We start from the raw sequence: 27,377 nt of genomic DNA, 5'->3' as shown, positions 1-27,377 counted from the left end.
ACAACTGCTTCCTGGAGCAGCTCGAAGGCTGTGGCCATAAGGGGTAGCGGGTAACGGTTATGGACGGTTATGGCATTGAGTCCCCGGTAGTCGATGCAAGGACGTAATCCACCGTCTTTCTTGGCCACAAAAAAAACCCCTGCTCCCGCCGGGGAGGTGGATGGACGCATGAGGCCTCCTTCCAGAGCGTCCTTGATGTAGGTATCCATAGCAGCTCGTTCGGGTGGAGATAGGGAAAAGATCCGACCCCTGGGGGGGCAAGTGCCCGGAAACAGTTCGATGGGGCAATCATAAGGTCTATGGGGTGGTAGCATGGTGGCCCTCTGTTTGCTAAATACCAGTTTGAGGTCATGATAACACTCGGGAACTCGGGTCAGGTCGATGGATTCTAAAGACTCGGGAGTAGAACTCGGGGAATTCGGGAAAATACAAGTAGCTTGGCACGTAGGACCCCACTGCTTGATAGTGCCCACAGACCAGTCGATGTGAGGGTTATGGCTGTGAAGCCAGGGGTATCCAAGGACGAGAGGGAACTCGGAACAGGAGATCAAATGAAAGTTCATCAATTCCTGGTGTTGTGAAACTGAAAGTCGCAAGGAGGTAGTGACATGAGTGACAAGTCCAGATCCCAAAGGGCTTCCATCCAATGTAGTAACCCTCATGGGGTCACTTAGAGGTTCAGAGGGAACGCCATTCTCCTTCGCCCAGACACCATCCATGAAGTTACCTGCGGCTCCAGAGTCTACCAAGGCTTGAAGGTGAAGCTTGTGGTTGTCCCAGGAAAGGGTGACTGCAATGAGTAGACGGGAGTTGGACGGATGGGAGGAGGTTATGTTTCCCGTTACAGTTCCCCCCGGTCTGTACGGGACAGAGCGTTTCCCTGGAGCCCGGGACACGTGGAACAGAAATGCCCCGGTTTGCCGCAATATAGACAGCGTCGCTCCCTCAACCGGCGGTCTCTCTCAGCCTGGGAGATGCGTCCAATCTGCATGGGTTCCGGTGGAGCCAGCGAGGATAAAGGTGGGGACTCGGAGCTGGGACTGATAGGAGCTAGAGGTCTACGGTTGAGTTCTCTCTCTCTCAGACGCTGGTCAATGCGTGAGGCTAACTTGATCAGGGACTCGAGATTGTCCGGTGGTTCCCGAGTGGCCAGTTCATCTTGGATAGTGTCGGAAAGGCCTTTCAGAAAGCACACCGTGAGCGCCTCGTTGTTCCAGACACTCGCTGCTGCCACCGTGCGGAACTGGATGGCATAGTCCGTCACGCTGCGCCGACCTTGGTGGAGAGTCAGGAGCTGTTTGGCTGAGTCAGGACCACTGCTTGGGCCTTGAAACACTCGTTTGAATTCCTCAGAAAAGGCAGAGTAGCTGGCACAGCAGGAACTATGGGCATCCCACACAGCAGTAGCCCAGGCCAGGGCTTTATCCGACAGCAGGGTGATGATATATGCGATCTTAGACCGGTCGGTGGGGAACGACGAGGGTTGCAGCTCGAAGGAGAGAGAACATTGGGTGAGAAACCCTTTACAAGCACTTGGATCACCTGAGAACCGTTGGGGAGGTGGAGGGTTAACTGCCATGGGTACGTGAATCTGAGGTACTGGGACGGGAACTGTTGCCGGGGTAAGTCGATCAGATATCTACTTTATGGAAGTCAGCATCTCCGACAGAAGATGAGAATGTCTAGCCATTAAGGCCTCTTGCTGAACCAGGGCGGCTTCGTGGCGTTGGAAGGTCTCCTGGTGGTGGGACAGCATGGCAACAAGGTCCTGGGAACTGGCTGCCTCTGGGTTCATTTTTAGGGCTCTGTATTTCTGTCAGGACCCGGTTACGAACCCGGGTCTCCGGAGTGAGAAACAGTCACTTAACCAACTGAGCCACGAATAGTCGGCAGAACCCAGAAGATGAGGCAGACACAGCAGTACTTGAAACGGTGTATTTAATGAAGTAAAAAGTGAAGTTCTTCAGGAAAACATGTAACTCCACAACCTCAAAAGGAATTCCACAAGAACAAAGGTAATCCCCCAAGACAAAAAGGTAAATCCACAAGGTGGAAGGTATAGCACAAAAAGCCTCAAAAGATACTCAAAAACAAACAAACAAGAACAAAAAACAGAATTCCACAAGAGAGTCCACCGGGATCAACATGGGTTCACAGAGTACTAGGGCTGGGTGCTAACATACAAACACAGAGCAAAGAACAGAGGAAAACAAAGGGTTTAAATACAATCAGGGGAAACGAGGCACAGGTGCAAATAATAATGGGGATCAAGGGAAAACAAAAGGTCAAAAGGCACAATGGGGGCATCTAGTGACCAAAAACCGGAACAACCCTGGCCAAATCCTGACAATGACAAAGCAAAAATAGGCTTTTAGACATTTTAGCATACCTGCTTACAAGCAAAAAACTAAAGCAGGAAGTACCAGTGACTCGCTCGATACGGAAGTAGTCAGATGAGGCGGATGCTACGCTACAGGAGTGTTTTGCAGCACAGACTGGTATATGTTCCGGGATTCATCCAATGGCATTGACAGCATATAGGGAGATTAGAGACCTGGCCGTGTGGTGCCAGGACAACAACCTCTACCTCAACATGATGAAGACTAAGGAGATGATTGTGGACTACAGGAAAAGGAGTACAGAGCGCGCCACCATTCTCATCGACGGAACTGTAGTGGAGCAGGTCGAGAGCTAAGTTCCTTGGTGTCCACAAACTATCATGGTCCAAACACACCAAGACAGTCGTGAAGAGGGCACAACAAAACCTTTCCCCCCTCAGGAGACTAAAAAGATCTGGTATGTGTCCCCAGATCCTCAAAAAGTTATACAGCTGCACCATCGAGAGCATCCTGACCAGTTGCATCACCACCTGGTATGACAACTGCTCGGCATCCAACTGTAAGGCGCTAGAAAGGATAATGCGTACAGCCCAGTACATCACTGGGGCCAAGCTTCCTGCCATCCAGGACCAATATACTGTCTGAGGAAGGCCCAAAAAATTGTCAAAGACCCCAGTCACCCAAGTCATAGACTGTTCTCTCTGCTACCGCACAGCAAGCGGTACCGGAGCGCCAAGTCTAGGTCCAAAACACTCATTTACAGCGTCTACCCCCAAGCCATAAGACTGCTGAACAATTAATCAAATGACCACCGGACTATTTACATTGACCCCCCAGCTGCTTTGCGCTGTTTATTATCAATGCGTAGTCACTTTACCCCTACCTACATGTACAAATTACCTCAACTAACCTGTACCCCCGCACATTGACTCAGTACCGGCATCCCTTGTATACGGCCTCGTTATTGTTATGTTATTGTATTATTTTTTATTTTATTTTTTACTTTAGTTTATTTAGTAAATATTTTCTCAACTCTATTTCTTGAACTGCATTGTAAGGGCTTGTAAATAAGCATTTCTTGGTAAGTGACAAATCAAATTTGACTCGATTTGATTTGACACACGTATTGAGGAACATTCTCCCATTCTTCTCTGCAGATCCTCTCAAGCTCTGTCAGGTTGAATGGGGAGTGTCACTGCACAGCTATTTTCAGGTCTCTCCAAAGAGTCTCATAGCAAAGGGTCTTAATTCTTATGTAAATAAGGTATTTCAGATGTATTTGCACAAATTTCTAAAAACCTGTTTTTGCTTTGTCATTATGGTGTATTTTGTGTAGATTGATAAGACGTTTTTTTACGTAATCAATTTTAGAATAAAGCTGTAACTTTAATACTTAATACTTTCTGAATGCACTGTACAGTACACAAATGACCTCGGCCACCCACTAGTCATGCATGGTTGCACACAGGGATGTATTAGTAAATAATAATACTTTGGTTAACGCTGATTGTCATTCATGGTGAATAAAGTAATGATCCCTGTAGTTTCAATGCATTTTTCCATGATAGGTGAGTAAATGCCTGCTCAAAATAAAACAGGTGCCCTCCACTACATCACTGGTTGAACACAACAGAATGTGACATAACAGCAGAATGCTTTAAGGTGATAAAATGTGGTCTGACCATGTCTGACTAATGTTGTCCACTGCAAAGCTGAAGACTTTCAAGTCACTGCAATTGCTGGGGTTTCCCCATTGGGCACAGACGTCAATTCAACGTCTATTCCACATTGGTTCAAGTCACGTTTTATCCATCACTCTCACTCTATTCGTCTTTACATGTACAGTATATGTATGTCTCTCTCCTGCTCTCTCCCTCTCTCAATCTATCTCTTTCTCCCTCTCTCCCCATCCATTTCTGTCTCCATCTCTCTACTTCTCTCTCTCGTCCATCTCTGTGGACAGGAGAAGATAGCCTCCCCCTGCTGTGACCTATAAAAAGGATCATGCTCCATCGACTCCTGTGGCAGATTCACCTAGCCATGCCACCAAAGTGATAGTGTAGAGTAAAGAAGCTTTTTCTAAGTTTTGACAAACTGCCAACTTCCCTCTGACTGGGCTAAACATGATGGAGGATGGAGGTTGAGTTAGGGGGAAGGGTAGATGGAGAGAGAGAGGAACAGTGGGCAGTGGGTTGTTGTTGACGTGTGCTCTGGATCAAGGCCAGTTTTAGGACGTGTGGTGTGGAAGTGTCTATGTGTCGAGAGTTAAATCTGAGGTTTTGTACATGAAAGTACATGAAAGTACAATCAGGGCTGCCTGATTCTCTTGTCAAGATTAACTTTAATCTAAAGAGTTGATTTTCGATGGGATGTTTCGGAGAAGCTTGTCTGTTAAGTCTGCAGAGTTTTCTGTCCTTCTGTCCATTCTACTATTCCTCACTGTTAGCTCTCCTTTTCAGTAATTCAGAGTAATTGTCAGACTAGGATATCGCTCTGTGCTATTGGCTACAACTGTTGAATACTGAGCTGCCATCAGAAACTAACTTCATAACAACTGTCAGCAGTCAGTCGGAGTCAATGTGTTACGTCTAAGCAAAAACTATCATCTGATCAATTCAAGACCACTCCAACACCTGTTGCAATGCACTGCAATACATCCCACTGGGGAAAAAAACTGGTTGAATCAACATTGTTTCCACGTTACTTCAACAACAAAAAGGAGTATGATGACGTTGAATCAACGTGGAAAACTGATTGGAATTTCGTATTTTCTTCATCCAACTTTTAACCCAAGTCCCATGACATGGTGACATTTTTTGTTGATTTCATGTTGAATTCAGGTTAGTTGACAACTCAACCAAATGTAAATCAAAACCAGAAGTTGAACTGGACTGCCTAGTGGGATGAAACCTACTGCCAGTATCTGAAACGGATCTATATTCTGGACCACCATCTCCAGCTATGTTATTTTATACAATGACCTTGATCACAGATGTACACACTCCCTCATACACAAACACTCTCATACATACAAACACTCTGACAAACACTCCCTCATACACAAACACTCTCATACATACAAACACTCCCTCATACACAAACACTCTCACACATACAAACACTCCGACAAACACTCCCTCATACACAAACACTCTCACACATACAAACACTCCCTCATACACAAACACTCTCACACATACAAACACTCCGACAAACACTCCCTCATACACAAACACTCCCACACACACAAACACACTCACACATACAAACACTCCAACAAACACTCCCTCACACACAAACACTCCCTCATACACAAACACTCTCACACATACAAACACTCTGACAAACACTCCCTCATACACAAACACTCCCACACACACAAACACTCCCTCATACACAAACACTCTCACACATACAAACACTCCGACAAACACTCTCTCATACACAAACACTCCCACACACACAAACACTCCGACAAACACTCCCTCATACACAAACACTCCCTCATACACAAACACTCTCACACATACAAACACTCCGACAAACACTCCCTCATACACAAACACTCCCTCATACACAAACACTCTCACACACACAAACACTCCGACAAACACTCCCTCATACACAAACACTCCCTCATACACAAACACTCTCACACATACAAACACTCCGACAAACACTCCCTCATACACAAACACTCCCTCATACACAAACACTCTCACACATACAAACACTCCGACAAACACTCCCTCATACACAAACACTCCCACACACACAAACACTCTCACACATACAAACACTCCGACAAACACTCCCTCATACACAAACACTCCCACACACACAAACACTCTCACACATACAAACACTCCGACAAACACTCCCTCATACACAAACACTCTACACAAACACTCCCTCATACACAAACACTCCCTCATACACAAACACTCCCACACACACAAACACTCTCACACATACAAACACTCCGACAAACACTCCCTCATACACAAACACTCCCACACACACAAACACTCCCACACACACAAACACTCCCACACACACAAACACTCTCACACATACAAACACTCTGACAAACACTCCCTCATACACAAACACTCCCTCATACACAAACACTCTCACACATACAAACACTCCGACAAACACTCTCTCATACACATACACTCTCACACATACAAACACTCCGACAAACACTCCCTCATACACAAACACTCCCACACACACAAATACTCCCTCATACACAAACACTCCCTCATACACAAATACTCCCTCATACACAAACACTCTCACACATACAAACACACCGACAAACACTCCCTCATACACAAACACTCCCTCATACACAAACACTCCCTCATACACAAACACTCCCACATACACAAACACTCTCTAATACACAAACACTCCCTCATACACAAACACTCCCACACACACAAACACTCCCGCACACACGAGCACTCCCTCATACACAAACACTCCCTCATACACAAACACTCTCACACATACAAACACTCCGACAAACACTCCCTCATACACAAACACTCCCTCATACAGAAACACTCTCACACATACAAACACTCCGACAAACACTCCCTCATACACAAACACTCCCTCATACACAAACACTCTCACACATACAAACACTCCGACAAACACTCCATCATACACAAACACTCCCTCATACACAAACACTCCCACACACACAAACACTCCCTCATACACAAACACTCCCTCATACACAAATACTCCCTCATACACAAACACTCTCACACATACAAACACACCGACAAACACTCCCTCATACACAAACACTCCCACACACACAAACACTCCCTCATACACAAACACTCCCTCATACACAAAGACTCCCTCATACACAAACACTCTCACACATACAAACACACCGACAAACACTCCCTCATACACAAACACTCCCACATACACAAACACTCCCTCATACACAAACACTCTCACACATACAAACACACCGACAAACACTCCCTCATACACAAACACTCCCTCATACACAAAGACTCCCTCATACACAAACACTCTCACACATACAAACACACCGACAAACACTCCCTCATACACAAACACTCCCACATACACAAACACTCCCTCATACACAAACACTCCCACACGCACAAACACTCCCACACACATGAGCACTCCCTCATACACAAACACTCCCATACTCCCACACACACAAACATTCCCACACACACGAGCACTCCCTCATACACAAACACTCCCACGCACACAAACATTCCGACAAACACAAACACTCCATCATACACAAACACTCCCACCACACTAACACTCCCACCACACTAACACTCCGACAAACACAAACACTCCCTCATACACAAACACTCCCACACACACAAACACTCCAACACTCCCTTATACATAAACACTCCCACACATTGACACTCCCTCATACAACATAAACACTCCCCCCCCACACACCCACACACACAAACATTCACACACAAACACAAACACTCCCTCACAAAAATACCATTTTATATTGGCTGTAGAATTTACGTGACTAGAAAGAGAAATTGAATAATTAATGAGACTTGACTGTACCTTGCCTCATGCAGACACTGAAATTAAAATATTATGGACAGAATGAAACACACACTTCCCTGCATGAGACACACACAAATTCTGAACATTTTAATTCTGCGTTTAACATAAGTACTGCACGTACTTTTTGCAATGACATAAGAGTTCCTTGAAAAGTAACTTCATTGCACAACCTCTTTTTAGCATTTCTAAAAAGTTTTACCCAAATTGTACCTGAAAGTACATTTTCCTTTTGTCGAGTACTTCACTACTGCATGTGAAATGTCAATAGCATGCTGTCATCCTCACTACCTGTCATCCTCTACCGGTCATCCTCAATACCTGTCATCCTCAATATCTGTCATCCTCACTACCGGTCATCCTCACTACCGGTCATCCTCACTACCGGTCATCCTCAATACCTGTCATCCTCAATATCTGTCATCCTCACTACCTGTCAACCTCAATACCTGTCATCCTCAATATCTGTCATCCTCACTACCTGTCAACCTCAATACCTGTCATCCTCAATATCTGTCATCCTCACTACCTGTCAACCTCAATATCTGTCATCCTCACTACCTGTCATCCTCAATACCTGTCATCCTCAATATCTGTCATCCTCACTACCTGTCATCCTCAATATCTGTCATCCTCACTACCGGTCATCCTCACTACCAGTCATCCTCACTACCGGTCATCCTCAATACCTGTCATCCTCAATATCTGTCATCCTCATTACCTGTCAACCTCAATACCTGTCATCCTCAATACTGGTCATCTTCAATAACGGCTTGTTTGTTTTCTCTACCCCTCCTTCCACCCCCCCAACCCGCCCCCCACAGGAAGTGAAGTATTTCCAGTTCCCTGGAGAGCTGCTGATGAGGATGTTGAAGATGCTCATCCTTCCGCTTGTTGTGTCCAGGTAAGCTACAGTCACAGCATGTTACAACATTATAGAGTCTATAGAGCCTACCATTTCTAGTAAAGTAAAGCAGCCAGCTCTCTATTCTGGTGTGGCTAAAATGGCACCATTATAGTGCATTACTTACTATGGACCCTGCTGATCAAAAGTAGTGACTATTATATATAGGGAATGGTGTGAAATTTCAGATGTAACTACAGTCACAGCTCTATTATGGTGTCCTCCTGTAGATGATAAGATACTCCTCTTCAGAGGCCCTTCATAGAAACCCCGCACAAACACACACATCTATCATATAAACCCACTCACACACACACATATACCATATAAACCCCCCCTCACACACACACATATACCATATAAACCCCCTCACACACACACATATACCATATAAACCCACTCACACACACACATATACCATATAAACCCCCTCACACACACACACAACTATCATGTAAACCCCCTCACACACACACATATACCATATAAACCCCCTCACACACGCACACAACTATCATGTAAACCCCCTCACACACACACATATACCATATAAACCCCCTCACACACGCACACAACTATCATGTAAACCCCCTCACACACACACATATACCATATAAACCCCCTCACACACGCACACAACTATCATGTAAACCCCCTCACACACACACATACAGTGGGGCAAAAAAGTATTTAGTCAGCCACCAATTGTGCAAGTTCTCCCACTTAAAAAGATGAGAGAGGCCTATAATTTTCATCATAGGTACACTTCAAATATGACAGACAAAATGAGAAAAAAAATCCAGAAGATCACATTGTAGGATCTTTAATGAATTTATTTGCAAATTATGGTGGAAAATAAGTATTTGTTCAATAACAAAAGTTTGTGTCTATACTTTGTTATATACCCTTTGTTGGCAATGACAGAGGTCAAATGTTTTCTGTCTTCACAAGGTTTTCACATACTGTTGCTGGTATTTTGGCCCATTCCTCCATGCAGATCTCCTCTAGAGCAGTGATGTTTTGGGGCTGTTGCTGGGCCACACAGACTTTCGACTCCCTCCAAAGATTTTCTATGGGGTTGAGATCTGGAGACTGGCTACCCTCACACACACACACATCATATAAACCCCCTCACACACACACACACACACACACACACACACACACACACACACACACACACACACACACACACACACACACACACACACACACACACACACACACACACACACACACACACACCTATCATATAAACCACCTCACACACATCTATCATAGAAACACACGTCTATCATAGAAACCCTCATTGCGCTTCATTGGGAAAGTGCGAAGGAGGCATGCAAGAAAGGCATTTCAATGTACTTGTGCACGTGACAAAAAAAACAAGGAGATTAGAGGACCCTCTCTGATCCAAACAAAAGATAGTGAGAACAGATATTGACTTTCTTTTTGACTTTGGTTTCCTTCAGTTTTCAACATATTGGTTACCATTGTGCCCTTAATCAGTGAGCAAGACAGATTTAAAAAGACATTGATCTGATTTGATTGTCTGGGAGATGTTGACCAGCAATACGTTATGAATCACTAATATATACTGTCTTCAGAGATTCAACTTGTGAGAGTTGTTCTGGGAATTCAATTGACTTTTTTTTCTGCTGTGCTTATGAAGATGTTCTCTGAGGACTTCTTGTGACTTCGTGGTGATGAAATAGAAAGAAATGTAATGATATAGGTTTTGTTAAATGACAGTATCATTATCATGCAGAGTGGAGGTGTAATATTGACTGAGAGTGATTCGTGAGAGAGGACCCAATCCTTTGATGTGTTGCTTCACCCGGCTGAGTGTGATTGATGTATTATCTATGAGCTATGATTATCATCAAGTCCAAATAAAGTCAACTACATAAGGAATAAGATGTACTGTGAGATGCAACAGAAGGCTGCCGGCCCAGACGGCATACCAACCAGCGTCCTCAGAGCATGTACAGACCAGCTGGCTGGAGAGATTAAGGACATATTCAATCTCTCCCTATCCCAGTCTGTTGTCCCCATTTGCTTCAAGATGTCCACCATTGTTCCTGAACTCAAGAAAAAGAGAGTACCTGAACTAAGTGACTATCGCTATGTGCTATGTGGCACTCATTTGTGTAATCATGAAGTGTTTTGATAGGCGAGTTAAGGACCATATCACCTCCACCTTACCTGACACCCTAGACACACTTTGCACTTTTACACACTTTGCATACCACCCCAACAAATCCAAGGACGACACAATCACCATTTCACTGCACACTGCCCTATTCCACCTGGACAAGAAGAATACCTGCAGTGCATTCGGAAAGTATTCAGACCCCTTGACTTTTTCCAAATGTTGTTACATTACAGCCTTAATCTAAAATGAGATTCAATTGTTTTTTCCCCCCTCATCAATCTACACATAATACCCCAAAATGACAAAGCAAAAACAGGTTTTTAGAAATTCATGCAAAAAAATGTTTTTTAAATCATGGAAATATCACATTTACGAGTCTTCTTGGGTATGACGCTACAAGCTTGGCACACATGTACTTGGGAAGTTTTTCCTATTCTTCTCTGTAGATCCTCTCAAACTCTGTCAGGTTGGATGGGGAGTGCAGCTATTTTCAGGTCTCTCCAGAGATGTTCAGGCTCTGGCTAGGTCACTCAAGGGCATTCAGAGACTTGTCCCGAAGCCACTCCTGCGTTGTCTTGTCTTTGTGCTTAGGGTCGTTGTCCTGTTGGAAGGTGAACCTTCGCCCCAGTCTGTGGTCCTGAGTGCTCTGGAGCAGGTCTTTATCAAGGATCTCTCTGTACTTTGCTCCTTTCATCTTCACCTCAATCCTGACTCGTCTCCCAGTCCCTGCCGCTGAAAAACATTCCCACAGCATGATGCTGCCGTTTCTTCACTCAATGGATCCCGGAGGTCCTAGGCATAATCAACTTCACCAAGCCGTTGGAAATCGAACGCGCCCACAGAACATCAGCGCCAAAACCCGGCCAGATGAGCCCCCACGGGCCGTCCTGATCATGTTCCTCCGTTTCCAGGACAGAGAGAAGATACTGCAACTCGCAAAAGCCAAAGGGGACATCACCATGGATGGCAAGAGGGTCAGCCTTTTCCCAGATATGAGAGCGGATCTCCCCAGACGTCGCAAACAGTACAGACGTGCCACCAAAGCACTGAAGGAGAAGAACATAACTGACTACCTCATCCATCGGGGTGGGTGGGAATTCTGTTGTTTTCTCTTTTTCTAGGTTTATTGTTGTTTCCTTCCTAAAGAGACACATAGGTCACTTCAGTGTTCAAACTCAAGTTGAAACATTTCCTGACTATTTACATATGAAATATTTCTATTCGGTTACATATTTGAAACCCAACCTATGCTTAATCCACTAAAATATGTCACATTCAATGTAAAAGGTCTTAACAGCCCGATTAAGAGGAAAAGAGTCTATACATACCTTAAGAAATTAAAGGCTGACATTGTGCTTTTAAAAGAAACACATCTTACAGCCAGTGAACACAAGAAATTGAAGAGGGAATGGGTAAGACAAGATTTTGTGTCCTCTTTTAACTGCAATTTTGATAAGTAGACACGTCCCCTTCTGCGTCAACAACACCATCTCTGATCCCTCGGGCAGGTTTGTTTTAGTGCAGGGGGATATATTTTCGGAGTCTTGTACACTATTGAATATTTATGCTCCTAACTTCGATGACCATATTTTTATTCAGTCTTCCTTCAGGGTGCTCATGCACCACCAGGATGGCTACTGGTTGGAGGAGATTTTAATTTCACTTCTTACCAAAGCCGGCAAGCTCACCATTTCATTCATGAAAGCTCTTAATTTGATAGACATCTGGAGACAGTTGCACCCACAAGATAGGGACTACTCTATTTATTCACACCCACACAACACACACACACACACATAGATAACTTTTTACTATCGACCCAACTGTTTCATAGTGTTAGATATCGAGTATCTCCCCAGATTGCTTAGTTACCATTCTCCTCTGGTATTATCAATCTCCATTCCCACCAAGGTAAATGGAGCATATAGATGGAGACTAAATTTTACACTCCTAAAGCAACCTGAAATTTGTGCATTCATCAAAGAGCAGATCAATATTTTTACTTTGACAAACAAACCCTCCGCTCCTAACAGTTTCATTCTTTGGGACACATTGAAAGCTATTTGAGGGGACAGATAATTCCCTACACTAAAGGGCTGAAGAGAAAACACTGTGCAGAAATGAATGTCCTTGAATCTGAAATCTCGAAGCTAGAGAAAACCTACCAAAGAGGCCCGACTAAAGATCTATACAGGCTTTTGGTAAATAAAAAACTGAAATATAATATTCTGAACACATATCAAGCTGAGAGGGTCATCACTAAAACAAAACAGCGTTATTACGAGCTTGGAGAGAAAGCAAACAAAGTATTGGCATGGCAACTGAAAGCAGAGGAAAGTAAGATTACAATTAATGCTATAAAAACTCTTACTAATGAGATCTCTTTCGACCCTACTGAAATTAATAATACTTTTAAGAAATAATATGAAGACCTCTACACTTCCCAATCAAGCGATGATCTATCAGAGATCGACTCCTTTCTCTCCACTCTCAACCTCCCATGCCTGTCAGAGGAAGACAGAGAGCGCCTGAGTGAACAGTTCTCAGTTCCTGAATTGTTGGAGGCCATTAAATCCTTACCTTCTAATAAATCTCCTGGGAGGAGAGTTCCATAAGGAATATAGGGGGCTGTTTGCCCCCTACCTTATGGAGGTAATTAAAAAAGCCGGGGAAGACCACTGCTTTCCAGAGTCTTTCTCTCAAGCAGTGATTACTGTAATCCACAAGAAAGGGAAAAACCCCGTTAAAGTGCACCTCCTATAGACCAACCTTTCTCCTTAACACGGACTGTAAACTGGTCGCCAAGATGCTATCTAAGAGACTGGAATCATGTCTTCCCCTGTTGGTCAACCCGGATCAGACTGGCTTCATAATTAATAGATTGTCTTCCAATAATCTCAGAAGGTTCTTTGATATAATTCACCTTGCTAACAAAAACAAAATACCTAGTGTCGCAGTCTCCCTAAAACATTGTGATTTGTATTGAGATGACTTACTCGCTGGGCTTTGCTTGGCAACTTCTAGAAGTGTAAGCTGCGTACATATAATTCCAAATTAACTAAATTAACTTTGTCAGTGATCTGAAGAGATCAACTGAGGCAAAAAAAGAAGTGGCTTTTGTGACTGTTGTAAGCGGGGGGGGGGGGGGGGGGGACAAACAGCTCATAGTGCATTTGGCTTCCTGACAACAAACAATATGCTTTATACCACTTCGATCTCTGTTTAATGTGAGTGATGAGATTTTATCCATTCTCCTAAAAACTCGCTCTTGTCTGAGAGTACCTGTACACACGTTATATCGGTAAGATGTTTTGGTAACCATTAAGCTTTATGAAATGGGAAACAAATGCTATGATAGAATAAGCATTTAGAAATCCAACTGAAACTATTTCAATCCCAATACCACAGTCGTAGGGAGCAGACAGTGTTACGGTTCTTTAACATCTTCATTTAAGTATTAAAAGGGGTTTACAGGATAAAAGCAACACAAAACAAAACACATGGACAGGTCCAGGCACAGCACATACATGCGCGAGTCCATTGTTGATTGGCATGGAGCGTTCGTCACTTCGGCGTTGGCATCACAGAGTTCCGATGCGGTAGTTGGGGCCTCGTTGTAGCAGGCCACGTCTGGAGAGGGTGGAGAAAAAGTCATCAGTAATGGCATCATACTATTGGTACGCACTCACATGTCGTTCAGCTCTTCATCCCAAGCAGAGTTGTTTTCTGTTCAGCTCTCCCCGAGCAGGATCACACTCATCCAGTCCCCTCTTCCCCGACGGTAGTGGTGTGGATGAGCACAGCCTGTGGCAACTGTCTTGAACAGTCTCTGAGAGCGCAGGGGCAGCTCATTAACCCCAATAGTCCTCAGGTGTGGGGGCAATGCTCAGGTCCCTAATTAACAGACTCGTTCCCTCACAACAAAACGAGCACTAGAAAGAAGTTAGCAATTCAAAGGAAAGGAAGTCACTCAGATAAGTCAATAAGAAGTAAACCACAACACAGCACACCAGAGGAATAAATCTATGTTAAAGCACTTTTAAGTAAATCAATTCAAAATAAAGCACACACAAGGGGAAAGGAAAAGGACTAAACAGAACCATAAGAACACAAGACAGACAGACACACACACACACACACACACACACACACACACACACACACACACACACACACACACACACACACACACACACACACACACACACACACACACACACACACACACACACACACACACACACACACACACACACACACACACAATGGTGCTTGTATAAAGTTCTCTTTCAGCCTGTTTTTTAGCAGTCTTTGTGTCTGTAGTGTCTCTTTAGTGTTTCATCAACCATTTGAGCTAGTCATTAACACCATCACTAGCTTGAAAGAGAGGTGTGGAGACAAGTAATAGAGCTGGAGATAAATGACACTTAACCAACTGCTGCTGGAGCAGAATTAGTCATCAGCAACTTGATGTAGTGAGTGTTCTTTGTCTGATCATGATGATTTAATACCAGAGTCCATAACTCGGAGGATGAGAAGGATAACACCTTGCCTGCATCCCAAATGGCACCCTATTTCCCATAGGGATCTAGTCAAAAGTAGTACTCTATATAGGGAATAGGGTGAATCACATTGTATGTTAGTATAAGATTCACTATAGATTTTGTTTAGTATATAAGCTATAAGAAAGAGGTGAAGATGTTCCAGCCTATCAATAGAAAGAAATTGAGTGGAATCTTGCTTTCCCCATTAGATGTTCAAGACTCCATTATTCAATCAAATCAACTGACATGATTTGAAATGGGAAAAGGAGAAAGTCTGGGTTGACCTCACCCTTGTCCACCTTGGCAATCCCCTCATATATATGTAAATGGGAACATGGTCATACAAATGTAGGATCTTCATTTCATCACCCTGTTCATCACCCTGTTACAGGATACCTATTTAAAAACATTTATCAGGTTTCAGGTAAGACCCAAGTGCAGACTGTGTTGAAGTAACAATGTTTATTATAGCAACAAGGTCAGGCCAACGACATGCCAAGGCAGGCAGGGGTCAATAATCCAGAGTAGTGGGGCCAAGGTACAGGACGGCAGGCAGGCCCAGGGTCAGGTCAGGCAGAGGTCGGTAATCCAGAGTAGGGGCAAAGGCACCGGACGGCATGCATGCTCAGAGTCAGGACAGGCAAGGGTCTAAACTAGGAGGACGAGAAAAAGAGAGACTGAGGAAAAGCAAGCGCTGAGACAAATCGCTGGTTGACTTAAACAAACAAGACGAACTGGCACAGACAGATAAAAAACACAGGTATAAATACCCAGGGGATAAGTGGGGAAGATGGGCGACACTTGGAGGGTCATGGACACAAGCACAAGGACAGGTGAAACAGATCAGGGCATGACATATTTCAATATTAAATTTCAGACTTGATCGTGTGTGTTTGTATTGGGCAGGGCTCATTTGAAAAGGGGACTTGGTCTCAATATGACACCCTGTTAAAAAATAGATTACTCAAATAATAAATAAAACATTAAACTGGATTGCAAAGTGATCTGTAATTCCTATTGGAATCCAGCCATAGTAGGGATGTCCAACAATCCGAATGTTTATTTACCCAGAACCTGCATTCAGAATGACTGCCAGGGTTAGGAAGACTGAGATATGAACCGACCTAAACCATCTAAACTGGAGCAACCATTACAGTAACGGGTGCAATAAGTCTACGCAATGTGATTCGTTTAGTTTAGATGTATGTTATTTAAATTTGTTTAGCATCCGATTCATTAATCAATCAATATACATGAAAAAACACAGCTATTGAACAAACAACTCTAAAACTCATACTGTGTGATCTAGAAACAGGATAAGCCAGTTCTCTACAATCCCCATCAATGGAGGCTGTTGGGGGGAGATATAGGAGGATGGGCTCATTGTAATGGCTGGAATGGAGTCAATGGAACGGAGTCAAACATGTGGTTTCTGTGTTTGATCTGTTTGATACCGTTCCATTGATTCCATTCCAGCCATTACAATGAGCCCATCCTCCTATAGCTCCTCCCACCAGCCTCCACGGATCCTTATGTACTCTTCATACTTGTATTGTTTTTCAGGATTTAAGCTGTGGACAGATGATCTCGAGTTATTGTGTTGTTGTCCTATCATTTCTGTCCACTATCAGGAAGAAAGAAACAGGATTATTGTGTTGTTTCCTTTGCAGTTCATATTGGCTGACTGACTGACTGACTGACTGGCTGGCTGGCTGACTGGCTGACTGGCTGACTGTGTGACTGGCTGACTGGCTGACTGGCTGACTGGCTAACTGGCTGACTGGCTGACTGGCTGACTGGCTGACTGGCTAACTGGCTGACTGGCTGACTGGCTGACTGGCTGACTGGCTGACTGGCTGACTGGCTAACTGGCTGACTGGCTGACTGGCTGACTGGCTGACTGGCTAACTGGCTGACTGGCTGACTGGCTGACTGGCTGACTCAGTTCACTTCTCTGAAGCTTCTCTAGTGTTTGATTTAATCATAGAATGGAAAAATTACAGTGTGGGCTTAAAGTCACTGTCTGTATCCCAGCTCATCTGATTTCTTAAAACCTCATCCAAAATACTCTTCTTCTTCCTGGAAAATGTCAAAGCAATATTGTACTGCCCACATCTAAATCAAATGGCAAAGCACACATTCATTTTTTAAAGACCATTTTGTGGTTTTGGTATTGGTCACATCATACAGTACAATAGCTTTTTCTATCTTGGCTTAAACACACCACCTCATGGAGAGAACATGTACATAATATTTTTCCTGTGTGTGTGTGTGTGTGTGTGTGTGTGTGTGTGTGTGTGTGTGTGTGTGTGTGTGTGTGTGTGTGTGTGTGTGTGTGTGTGTGTGTGTGTGTGTGTGTGTGTGTGTGTGTGTGTGTGTGTGTGTGTGTGTGTGTGTGTGTGTGTGTGTGTGTGTGTGTGTGTGTGTGAGAGAGAGAGAGAGTGAGAGAGAGAGAGTGCGTGTGCACGTCCTCGATATTTTGTCAATAACAAGGTATATAGTAGAGTGCTCTTCCCTCACAGAAATTCGATCTTTTGACGAACAAGGCCAAAGCAGCAACAATGACCTCATAATGCTAGTCCATGAGTAGCAGCCTTGGATAGATACAACTATGTTGAGGTACACAGGCAATAACAGGCACTCCTCATGCCAAAAATGTCCACAGCACCTTCGGAAAGTATTCACACCCCTTGACTTTTATCACATTTTGTTGTGTGACAGACTGAAATTAACGTGGATTAAAGCTTGATTTTTTTTGTCACTTTCCTACACACAATACATCATGATGTCAAAGTGTCATTTTTATTTATTTAACGTTTATTACTTAATATAAAATGAAAATCTGAAATGTATTGAGTCAAAAAGTAGTCAACCCCTTTGTTATGGCAAGCCTAAAGAAGTTCAAGAGTAAAAATGTGCTTAACAAGTCACATAATAAGTTGCATGATCTCTGTGTGCACAATAATAGTGATAAACATGATTTTTGAATGACTACTATACCTCATCTCTGTAACCCACACAAACAATTATCTGTAAGGTCCCTCAGTCGAGCAGTGAATTTCAAACACAGATTTAACCACAAAAAACAGGGAGGTTTTCCAATGCCTCGCAAAGAAGGGAACCTATTGTTAGATGCGTACAAATAAAAATACAAAATAACACATGAATATCCCTTTGATCATGGGAAGGTGTTAATTACACTTTGGATGGTGTATCAATACACCAATTCACTACAAAGATAGGCGTCCTTCCTAACTCAGTTGCCGGAGAGGAACGAAACCACTCAGGGATTTCACCATCAAATCAAATCAAATGTTATTTGTCACATGCGCCAAATACAACAGGTGTAGACCTTAGAGTGAAATACTTACTTACAAGCCCTTAACCAACAATGCAGTTTTAAGAAACTTAAGAAAGTTTTTAAAAAGTAAGAGATAATAAAAACAAATCATTAAAGAGCAGCAGTAGATAACAATAGCGAGGCCACATACAGGGGGTACCGTTACAGAGTCAATGTATCAATGTGCGGCGGCACCTGTGTCGAGGTAATTGAGATAATTATGTACATGCAGGTAGGGCTGTTAAAGTGGCTATACATAGATAATAACAGAGAGTAGTAGCAGTTTGGGGGGTGCAAATAGTCTGGGTAGCCATTTGATTAGCTCTTCAGGAGTCTAATTCCTTGGGGGTAGAAGCTGTTTAGAAGCCTCTTGGACCTGGACTTGGTACCGCTTGAGGTGCAGTAAAGAGAGCAGTCTATGACTACGGTGGCTGGAGTCTTTGACAATGTTTAGGGCCTTCCTCTGACACCGCCTGGTATAGAGGTCCTGGATGGCAGGAAGCTTGGCCCCGGTGATGTACTGGGCCGTACACACTACTCTCTGTAATGCCTTGCGGTCGAAGGCCGAGCAGTTGCCATACCAGGCAGTGATGCAACCCGTAAGGATGCTCTCGATGGTGCAACTGTAAATATATTTTGAGGATCTGAGGACCTATACCAAATCTTCTCAGTGTCCTGAGGGGGAATAGGTTTTGTCGTGCCCTCTTCACGACTATCTTGGTGTGCTTGGACCATTCTAGTTTGTTGTTGATGTGGACGCCAAGGAACGTGAAGCTCTCAACCTGCTCCACTGCAGCCCCATCGAAGAGAATGAGGGCATACTCGGTCATGTTTTTCCTATAGTCCACAATCAACTCCTTTGTCTTGATCACGTTGAGGGAGAGGTTGTTGTCCTTGCACCACATGGTCAGGTCTCTGACATCATTTTACATTACATTTACATTTAAGTCATTTAGCAGACGCTCTTATCCAGAGCGACTTACAAATTGGTGCATTCACCTTATGAGATCCAGTGGAACAGTCACTTTACAATAGTGCATCTAAATCTTAAAGGGGGGGGAGGGAATACTTATCCTATCCTAGGTATTCCTTAAAGAGGTGGGGTTTCAGGTGTCTCCGGAAGGTGGTGATTGACTCCGCTGTCCTGGCGTCGTGAGGGAGTTTGTTCCACCATTGGGGGGCCAGAGCAGCGAACAGCTTTGACTGGGCTGAGCGGGAGCTGTACTTCCTCAGTGGTAGGGAGGCGAGCAGGCCAGAGGTGGATGAACGCATTGCCCTTGTTTGGGTGTAGGGCCTGATCAGAGCCTGGAGGTACTGAGGTGCCGTTCCCCTCACAGCTCCGTAGGCAAGCACCATGGTCTTGTAGCGGATGCGAGCTTCAACTGGAAGCCAGTGGAGAGAACGGAGGAGCGGGGTGACGTGAGAGAACTTGGGAAGGTTGAACACCAGACGGGCTGCGGCGTTCTGGATGAGTTGAAGGGGTTTAATGGCACAGGCAGGGAGCCCAGCCAACAGCGAGTTGCAGTAATCCAGACGGGAGATGACAGGTGCCTGGATTAGGACCTGCGCCGCTTCCTGTGTGAGGCAGGGTCGTACTCTGCGGATGTTGTAGAGCATGACCCTACAGGAACGGGCCACCGCCTTGATGTTGGTTGAGAACGACAGGGTGTTGTCCAGGATCACACCAAGGTTCTTAGCGCTCTGGGAGGAGGACACAATGGAGTTGTCAACCGTGATGGCGAGATCATGGAACGGGCAGTCCTTCCCCGGGAGGAAGAGCAGCTCCGTCTTGCCGAGGTTCAGCTTGAGGTGGTGATCCGTCATCCACACTGATATGTCTGCCAGACATGCAGAGATGCGATTCGCCACCTGGTCATCAGAAGGGGGAAAGGAGAAGATTAGTTGTGTGTCGTCTGCATAGCAATGATAGGAGAGACCATGTGAGGTTATGACAGAGCCAAGTGACTTGGTGTATAGCGAGAATAGGAGAGGGCCTAGCACAGAGCCCTGGGGGACACCAGTGGTGAGAGCGCGTGGTGAGGAGACAGATTCTCGCCACGCCACCTGGTAGGAGCGACCTGTCAGGTAGGACGCAATCCAAGCGTGGGCCGCGCCGGAGATGCCCAACTCGGAGAGGGTGGAGAGGAGGATCTGATGGTTCACAGTATCGAAGGCAGCCGATAGATCTGACCTCCTCCCTATAGCCTGTCTCAATGTTGTTGGTGATCAAGCCTACAACTGTTGTGTCATCAGCAAACGCAAATGCACCCCTGAGGGGCCCCCATGTTGAGGATCTGCGTGGAGGATGTGTTGTTACCTACCCTTACCACCTGGGGGTAGCCCGTCAGGAAGTCTAGGATCCAGTTGCAGAGGGAAGTGTTCAGTCCCAGGGTCCTTAGCTTAGTGATGAGTTTTGACAGGCACTATGGTGTTGAACGCAAAGCTGTAGTCAATGAATAGCATTCTCACATTGGTGTTCCTTTTGTCCAGTTGGGAAAGGGCAGAGTAGAGTGCAATAGAGATAGCATTATCTGTGGATCTGTTGGTGCGGTATGCAAATTAGGGCGGGTCTAGGGTTTCTGGGATAATGGTGTTTATGTGAGCCATGACCAGCCTTTCAAAGCATTTCAAAGCATTTCATGGCTACAGACGTGAGTGCTACGGGTCGGTAGTCATTTAGGCAGGTTACCTTAGTGTTCTGTAGCCATGAAATGTCATTTAGGCATGTTGGTATTACAGACTCACAAAATAAACTATAAAAATACTGAAAGTCGCACACTCCATGTGTAATCTCCCAGCAATTTAATGGCAGCTCTACCCTCATTGCGAATGTTGCCTGTAATCCATGGCTTCTGGTTGGGGTATGTAAGTACAGTCACTGTAGGGACGACGTCCTCAATGCACTTTTTGATGAAGCCAGTGACTGATGTGGTGTACTCCTCAATGTACTCCTCAATCCCAGAACATATTCCATTCTGTGCTAGCAAAACAGCTTTACTTTTTCCTTGTAAGCAGGAATCAGGAGGATAGAGTTATGGTCAGATTTGCCAAATGGAGGGCGAGGGGGAGCTTTGGATGCTTCTCTGTGTGTGGAGTAGAGGTGATCTAGAATTATTTTACCTCTGGTTGCACAGTTAACATGTTGACAGAAATTTGGTAGAACTGATTTAAGTTTCCCTGGATTAAAGTCGCCTGCCACTAGGAGTGCCGCCTCTGGATGAGTGTTTATGGCGGAATACAGGTAATCTAGTGTGGTTTTAGTTCCAACCTCGCTCTGTGGTGGTATATAAGACAGCTACAGAAAAAACAGATTAAAATTATCTTGGTAAATAGTGAGGTCTGCAGCTTATCATAACATGCTCCAGCTCAAGCGAGAAAAACCTTGAGACATCCTTTGATATCGTGCACCAACTGTTGTTGACATAAATGCAAAGGCCCCGGCCCAGTGTCTTACCAGAGGCTGCTGTTCTGTCTTGCCGATAGATTGTATAACCCATCAGCTCTATGTTCTTAATTTCATTGTTCATCCATGACTCGGTGAAGCATAAAATATTACAGTTTTTAATGTCTCGTTGGTAGGATATACATGCTTTGAGTTCGTACCATTTATTTTCTAGCGATTAAACGTTAGCTAGCAGAGGGCAAGGGCAGATTAGCCACTCGTCGCCTGGTCCTCACAAGGCACCCTGATCTTGGTGACTTTAAAACAGTTACACAGTTTAATGGCTGTGAAAGGAGAAAACTGAGGATGGATCAACAACATTGTAGTTACTCCGCAATACTAGCCTAAATTACAAAATGAAAATAAAGAAGCCTGTATAGAATAAAAAAATACCAAAACATGCATCCTGTTTGCAAAAAGGCACTAAAGTAATACTGAAAAAAATGTGGTAAAGCAATTCACTTTTTGTCCTGAATACGAAGTGTTATGTTTGGGAAAAATCAAATACAACACATTACTGAGTGCCACTCTCCTTATTTCAAGCATTGTGGTGGCTGCATCATGTTATGGGTAGGCTTGTAATCGTTAAGGACTTTTTCAGGATAAAAAAAGAAATGGAATGGAGCTAAGCACAGGCAAAATCCTATAGAGGAAAACCTGGTTCAGTCTGCTTTCCACCAGACACTGGAAGATGAATTCACCTTTCAGCAGAACAATAACCTAAAACACAAGGCCACATCTACACAGTTTTGACATAAATCTACTAGAGTTTTGTTTTTTCTTGTCACGGTCGTCCTCCTCTTCATCTGAAGAGGAGAGGCGAGAAGGATCGGAGGACCAAAATGCGGCGTGATATGTGTTCATCATGAATTTTAATAAAGAAAACACTGAACACTGAAACACTATACAAAAACAGTAAACAAAATAACAACCGTGAAGCTAATGCGAGCTGCGCTGAAACAAGCCATCAACATAGACAATCACCCACAAACAAACAGTGCAACCCAGGCTACCTAAGTATGATTCTCAATCAGAGACAACTAATGACACCTGCCTCTGATTGAGAAGCATACTAGGCCGAAACATAGAAATCCCCAAATCATAAAAAACAAACATAGACTGCCTACCCAACTCACGCCCTGACCATACTAAATAAATACAAAACAAAGGAAATAAAGGTCAGAACGTGACATTTCTAAAGTACCGATGTAAAGTACAGATGTGTAAAGTACAGATGTGGTATGAGACAATATACAAATATTTTTGAGAAAGATAATTTAAAAAATACAATTTTAAAGATAAAATGTATTTATTGGTTTCTTTTCATTTTGACAAGTGATGAAAATGTAATTATTTGTTGATGTAACAAAATATGTTATGATTTTAAGGTTGTGTTATTAGATTTTGGGTCGGGTGGGGTCACGAGAAGTTCTTACAAAAAAATGGGGTCCCAGAAATTCTTGAGGAAACAATGGGTTTGAATAATAATATATAATGTCTTAGAGACTTGTCAGAAAGACTCACAGCTGTAATCGCTGCCAAAGGTGATTCTAACATGTATTGACTCAGGAGTTTAATCAGTATAATCAGTATATTAGTGTTTTATTTTTCATGTATTTTTCACAAATGTTCGAATTTTTCTTCCACTTTGACACCACAGAGATTACAGACAAAAAAAGGACAATTATAACCATTTTAATCCCAATTTGAAACACAATAAAATGTGAAAAAAAGTCAAGGGGTGTGAATACTTTCTGAAGGCACTGTAGGTGTCATTCAGAAGGAACCTAGAAGGAATTGAACATTGTGGGGTTCCTCTCCCATTATCCACTGGTGTATAAGATTTGTTATCTAACACATAAAATAAAAAGAAGGTGAAGAATATTTTACAACAATCTGGACCAAGATACTGTATAATGCAGCATATGGCTTGAGCAAGCACATGTGTGTCATCACTTTAGAAACAGATGAAAATCGAAACCTTGGACAGTATGAGAATCTTCATGACTTACATGAAATATTTGAAACACAATATTTTCATATCAGATAATGCTGCAAGTGACCTCTCACAGTACAGGCATTATTTATTTAACCGTTATTTAACCTGGAAGTCCCATTGAAGTCAGAAGACGTCTTTCTCAAGGGTCGACCTGGGTTTAGTCTCAAATGGCACAATATTCCTCTTAAAATGAACTACTTTTTACTGGGGCCCATAGTGACCTGATCAAAGGTAGTGCACTATATAGGGTACAGGGTGGCCTTTGGGATTTAACCCAGGATAATGACTGACATATACAGTTGAAGTCGGAACTTTACATACACTTAGGTTGGAGTCATTAAAACTTGTTTTTCAATCACTCCACACGTCTTGTTAACAAACTATAGTTTTGCCGGTGAGGACATCTACTTTGTGCGTGACACAAGTAATTTATCCAACAATCGTTTACAGACAGATTATTTCACTTATAATTCACTGTATCACAATTCCAGTGGGTTAGAAGTTTACAAACACTAAGTTGACTTTACCTTTAAAGAGCTTTGAAAATTCCAGAAAATTATGTCATGGCTTAATTAAGAAGCTTCTGATAGGATAATTGACATCATTTGAGTCATTTGGAGGTGTACCTGTGGATGTATTTCAAGGCCTACCTTCAAACTCAGTGCCTCTTTGTAGACCTCCACAAGTCTGGTCCATCCTTGGGAGCAATTTCCAAACACCTGAAGGTACCACGTTCATCTGTACAAACAATAGTACGCAAGTATAAACACCATGGGACCATGCAGCTGTCATACCCCTCAGGAAAGAGACATGTTCTGTCTCCTAGAGATGAAGGTACTTTTTGGAGAACTGTCCTCTGGTCTGATGAAGCAAAAATAGAACTGTTTGGCAAAAATGACCATCATTATGTTTGGAGGAAAAAGGGGGAGGCTTGTAAGCCGAAGAACACCATCCCAACCGTGAAGCACGGGTGGTGGCAGCATCATGTTGTGGGGGTGCTTTGCTGCAGGAGGGACTGGTGCACTTCACAAAACTGATGGCATCATGACGAGGGACAATTATGTGGATAAATTGCAGCAACATCTCAAGACATCGGTCAGGAAGTTAAAGCTTGGTTGCAAATGGGTCTTCCAAATGGACAATGACCCTAAGCATACTTCCAAAGTTGTGGCAAAATGGCTTAAGTACAACAAGGTCAAGGTATTGGAGTGGCCATCACAAAGCCCTGACCTCAATCCTATAGACAATTTGTGGGCAGAACTGAAAAGTGTGTGTGAGCAAGGGGGCCTACAAACCTGACTCAGTTACAACAGCTCTGCCAGGAGGAATGGGCCAAAATTCACCCAACTTATTGTGGGAAGCTTGTGGAAGGCTACCCGAAAAGTTTGACCCAAGTTAAACCATTTAAAGTCAATGCTACCAAATACTAATTGAGTTTATGTAAACTGACCCACTGGGAATGTGATGAAAGAAATAAAAGCTGAAATAAATACATCTTTCTACTATTATTCTGACATTTAACATTCTTAAAAAAAAAGTTGTGATCCTTTTTGACTTAAAACAGGGAATATTCACTAGGATTAAATGTCAGGAAATGTGCAAAACTGAATTTAAAAGTAGTTGGCGAAGGTGTATGTAAACCTTCGACTTCAACTGTACCTGGCAGAATGTGTGTGGAATGGAAATCAGTTTACATAGTTCATAACCTTTAGGATACCAGACCACCACCATCTAATGCATCGCAACTACATACCTGGAGGACCAATACCACAAGTTAATTGTGTGTGTGTGTGTGTGTGTGTGTGTGTGTGTGTGTGTGTGTGTGTGTGTGTGTGTGTGTGTGTGTGTGTGTGTGTGTGTGTGTGTGTGTGTGTGTGTGTGTGTGTGTGTGTGTGTGTGTGTGTGTGTGTGTGTGTGTGTGTGGGTGCGTGTGAAAGTGAGTGTGTGTTTACAGAGGCACATCATACTGTAATATTACTGTGTGTGAGTGTGAGACATGATATTTATTTAAACTCAGAACACTAAACAAAATAACAAAGAGAAAGAAACTAAACCGAAACAGTTCTGTAAGGTGTCAAAACACACTAGACAGAAAATAAAAACCGACGAAACACAGGTGGAAAAATGCTACCTAAGTATGATTCTCAATCAGAGACAACTAACGACACCTGCCTCTGATTGAGAACCATACCAGGCCAAACTCAAAAACCAACATAGAAAAACCAACATAGACTGCCCACCCCAACTCACGCCCTGACCATACTAAAACAAAGACAAAACAAAGGAACTAAGGTCAGAACGTCACAAGTATGTTAAACCTTTGGAGTGGGTGATAGCCTCATTTTGCAGCTAGCTTGCGATGCATCATGGTAGATAATGAGGTGTTTTGCAAGATCCCTCTTACGGAGAGCAGATAGCTCCCCTGTATAGCGTCTACAATATCCTTAACATATCAACCTGATGGGAGCTGATGGACACCACCACTGCTTGACACAGCCTCAGCTTAATGTCCTATTCAAATTCCTCGATAAAACTTCTCCTAAGATGCGACACACACAGAAACGCAGATATACACTCAGTGGCATCTAGTACCGGGTGGGACCCTCCTTTGCCTCTAGAACAGCCTGAATACTTCGGGGCATGGAAGCGTTACTTAATTGGTATCAAGGGATGATTCCCCACACCAGGCAGGATGGGGCCATGGACTCATGCTACTTACGCCAAATCTTGACTCTGCCATCAGCATGAAGCAATATGACCAGGCATTGTAGACAGGAACCCATTGTGGTCATATTTTGTCATATTTTGCAATAGTTCATCTGTTACAAGGACCTTACGAGTTGTGCGTTCCGAGATGTCGTTCTGCACACCACTGTTGTACTGAGTCTTTATTTACCCGTATGTGGCCCGCCTGTTAGCTTGCACAATTCTTGACATTCTCCTTCAACCTCTCAGGAACGAGCTGTTATTGCCGACAGGACTGCCACTGACTGGATGTTTTTTGATTGTTGACCTATTCTCAATAAACACTAGACTCTGTCGTC

At 43.6% G+C, this 27,377-nt stretch overlaps 1 protein-coding gene across 1 annotated transcript in view; it reads left to right on the top strand.

The window, feature by feature from the left end:
* slc1a7b (solute carrier family 1 member 7b) overlaps positions 1-27,377 on the top strand; it is a 103,738-nt gene that overhangs the window by 28,364 nt on the left and 47,997 nt on the right. Inside the window, exon 2 of the mRNA XM_046300565.1 lies at positions 8,774-8,853. Coding sequence (XP_046156521.1) covers positions 8,774-8,853 — 80 coding nt within the window. The remainder of the gene's footprint in view (positions 1-8,773; positions 8,854-27,377) is intronic.

This window comes from Oncorhynchus gorbuscha, linkage group LG15 (genome assembly GCF_021184085.1).
Source record: "Oncorhynchus gorbuscha isolate QuinsamMale2020 ecotype Even-year linkage group LG15, OgorEven_v1.0, whole genome shotgun sequence".
Classification (NCBI taxonomy): domain Eukaryota; kingdom Metazoa; phylum Chordata; class Actinopteri; order Salmoniformes; family Salmonidae; genus Oncorhynchus; species Oncorhynchus gorbuscha.
Note: the sequence above shows the minus strand (reverse complement) of the source record. Positions and strands in the feature narration are given on the sequence as shown.